General features: G+C 35.2%; 1 protein-coding gene across 1 annotated transcript; it reads right to left on the bottom strand.

Annotated features, from left to right (window-relative positions):
- Positions 1 to 17: 17 nt before the first annotated feature.
- Positions 18 to 3,291, bottom strand: LOC121939450 (receptor-type tyrosine-protein phosphatase C-like; the record flags this gene model as incomplete). Its single annotated transcript, XM_042482472.1, has 7 exons — positions 18 to 78; positions 184 to 392; positions 1,739 to 1,885; positions 2,105 to 2,254; positions 2,385 to 2,513; positions 2,850 to 2,966; positions 3,055 to 3,291. Coding segments are annotated over 7 exons (1,050 nt in total), but the record flags the coding sequence as incomplete, so codon positions are not given.
- Between the last annotated feature and the right edge of the window lie 77 nt (positions 3,292 to 3,368).

Below are 3,368 nucleotides of genomic sequence, written 5' to 3'. Positions count from 1 at the left end.
AATCAAACAGCACGTACATGAAGTGACAACAGTTATTCTCTTCGGGTTGCTGATAAAATGTCCGTTGTAAGCAATCACCTGTAAGCACAGAACATCCCTTCATCAGGAATCACAGCATTCAAAGTAATATGAGAATAAATCTGAAATGATTTTGTGAAAGAAGAAAATTAGGATTATACAAACCTCCACTTCATATGTTGTTAAGTAGCTCAGGTCTTTAAATTCAAAATTGCATCTATCTTGTTCATGCTTATTCTCCTGAAGTTTACCATTATAAAAAAGGCTTGCTTGGATTTTCCCGTCAGGTCCATTAAACTCTTTTTGAGTACAGGTTACTCTAATGACATTATTGTCTATAATAATCCCTTTCAGATTAGTAACATCATCTGGTTCTGTAAAACAAAGAAAAAAGACACCACACTTTCCTTCAGATACAACAATACGTTTACTCACGGCTAAGGTGATATTTGAGTTTGCTCTAACAGCAGTTTTTACACGATTAGCATCATTAGTGTGAACAAAGCAATTTATTATAACGCAAAGGAAAAAAACTTAAAATTAGAAATTCAATAGGAAATTCAACTTTTTACTTATTCCATTTTTCCCCACACAGCTGTGATGTTATGAGAGCGATTGGTTGGTAGATTGGACCTAATATGTTTACATTAAACAGAGTTGTTTTTAGAATAAAGCCATCACGAAATAGTAACTGTAGGCATAGAGCAGGAAATGAATCATGGCACGGCATATGATAGGAAGCCAAGCACTTTTTAAAAAACTTGTTCAACTTGAATTAAAGATTGCTTTTTCACTTAATCGTCTAAAAACAGCATTTAAAGTGAATATAAATTTGGGGCGCCTGGTGGTTCAGTTGGTAGAGCAGGCACCCCATGTACAGAGGCTGTGTCCTCGCCGCAGCGGCGCAGGTTGGAATCCGATTTCAGCCCTTTGCTGCATGTCATCCCTTCTCTCTCTCCCCCTTTCACGCTATATCTGTCCTATGAATTAAAGGCATTGAAAAAGCCCAAAAACACATATCTTTAAAAGGAATATAAATTCAACTAAACAACATAAATGTTTTGTTTTTTAAAAAACACAATTATCATTGTACTAATACATTACAATTTAACACTGAAGTCTATTATGACTCTGGACTTTCACCACCTGTAATAAATGAGGAGGTCAGAACTGACTTTTGGCAGCGTTGTGGTTAGATTTCATAGAGAATAACACTGAAAATAAGCACTGTACTTCACTTTTGGAGTTACAATGTGCTGCATATTATCATGTCTTAAACACACAGTGTATATTGGTATTAATAACAGGGAATTACAGGAAAAAGACTCAGTTAAATCACTCGATTATATAATATAATGATATTAATGGACTGCATTTGACTAAGAATTTTAACTATTGTAATTAGCTTAAATAATATTTGAAAAAAATAATTGATAATACTAAATCTTGTGTTGATATTCCAAATTAAAACAGTCATTAAAGTACTTTATTTCTTATAAGTGTCAAAGTGTGTCCCATGAGTTTTCTCATATACAGTTTTAATGCTGTGTGATCTAAAGACAGTCTTTCAAAAAGATATTTACTTTTAATGTCACAGAATTATCTTTACTGGATATTCAACAACATGCAAAATAAATGTCAAAGACAAATAGTCCATTTTTTTGTTTCTTACAGGTGTTGACTATAACCTTCTCCAAATGATACAGTTTTGGACACTTACTTCCAGGTTCAGTCTTTTGTGTAACTGGATTGTGTGAGCCAACGTTCTTGTTGTTGTATTTTGGTTGGACTTCACAAGTATAGTCGATGTACGGTTTCAGTCCTTTAATGTGACAGCTTCCTCCTGTTGGAGTACTGGTAGCTGAACCTGTAAAATAGTTTCATTAACTGTGTTGTGTTTGACCAAATAACAACAAAGACTAAATAACAGGAATATACAACTGTTTTGTTGGTATAGTATATTTATATGTATTTACATTTCACTCTTTAGATAAACTGACCAGTAAACAAATCCCCACAGACTTTCAAAAGTGCAGTCCTGTAAAATCTGTAAAATGAGAGATTTGATGTAATTACATTTACTTACCAGTGTGTTTGTGTGTGGATTTGTGTGAACAACTGCAGTCATATGAAAACTGTGGAAGTTCAGGAAGACCTGGACAGTTCTTGCTGCTGTTGGTCCATGTCAGATTAATGGAGGTGTTGGTTGGAGTCGCGTTGATATTTATTTCAAAATCTGTTGAAACACATCAGACATCTGTAACACTGAGCTGAGCATCTGAAGCTGCTCTTTTCTCCATGATTATCTGAGGATACAGGCGTTTTGTTCTTATCAATGCACTGAGCTACAATGATTACCAACATACCACAGACAATCTCGACCTCGATACTGGTGTTGAGATTAATGAGGACATCGTTTTTCTTGATCTGACCCGTACAGTTGTATTTTGTGAAGGGCTCCAGCTTGGTGTCATTCTTGGTGTTACTGAGTTCAGCTTTTGAGGAGACACAAGGATGACAGCATTTCTTCAACAGTTTGTATGTTAGTGCAAAATAAGCACTTAGATTTAAATGTGGACACATTCACATTAAACAATTAAATACTATATTCAGAACTGATTCACAAAATACACAAAGAAATACTTCGACTTCCTCTCACACCAAAAGATAATTCAGATTCAGTTTCAAATTGAAATGATTTTCAGTGTGATTTTTGTTTTACTGCCGTGTGAGAATGTAATGTGGCACACTGCCTCCATCAATTTCCATGACGATTCATTCATAATGTTGTTAACAGACAAAGTCTCTTTACTTCTAGTCTTTCCACTTACCCCGACAGGTGTAATCAATAGTGAGATTGCTGCACTTTGGCGGTAATTGTCTTTGTATTTTTGAAGGAAGTCCAGTTGGAGCTGTCTGAGGTATTTCGCTTGGATTTAAAAACTTTGCTGAATAAAGAAAACAGCACATAAATTAAACATGATGAAATAAGGTCCACACCACATTCAATTCAAACTGCACAAGGACTGTACATACCAACAGTGATGTTTCTGGAGACGCTAAATGGATCAGTACAGTTTTCTGAAGTGAAGGTTGCAGTCAAAGTCGTGCAAATGTCGTTGTAACCAGGTTTAAAGCAGACTTTCTTCTTGTCACTTTTACAAGGTTCAGCTGAGATATTATTAGATATTGACAGGGAAGAGCTGATGTCCCAATCACTCTGGTAACAAACATATCCACGCATGCAGTCAACTTCTGTAATGTCATCTTTACCTGAAATACACAAGTGAAATGAAATGCATGAATCAGTCTGTCTCATTTCTTAAATTAAAAGATAGTCAGATGGAAAT

The sequence above is a fragment of the Plectropomus leopardus genome, unplaced genomic scaffold (assembly GCF_008729295.1).
Source record: "Plectropomus leopardus isolate mb unplaced genomic scaffold, YSFRI_Pleo_2.0 unplaced_scaffold4856, whole genome shotgun sequence".
In the NCBI taxonomy this organism is placed as follows: Eukaryota; Metazoa; Chordata; class Actinopteri; order Perciformes; family Serranidae; genus Plectropomus; species Plectropomus leopardus.
The sequence above is the reverse complement of the archived record's forward strand: the minus strand, read 5'-3'. Positions and strand labels throughout refer to the sequence as shown.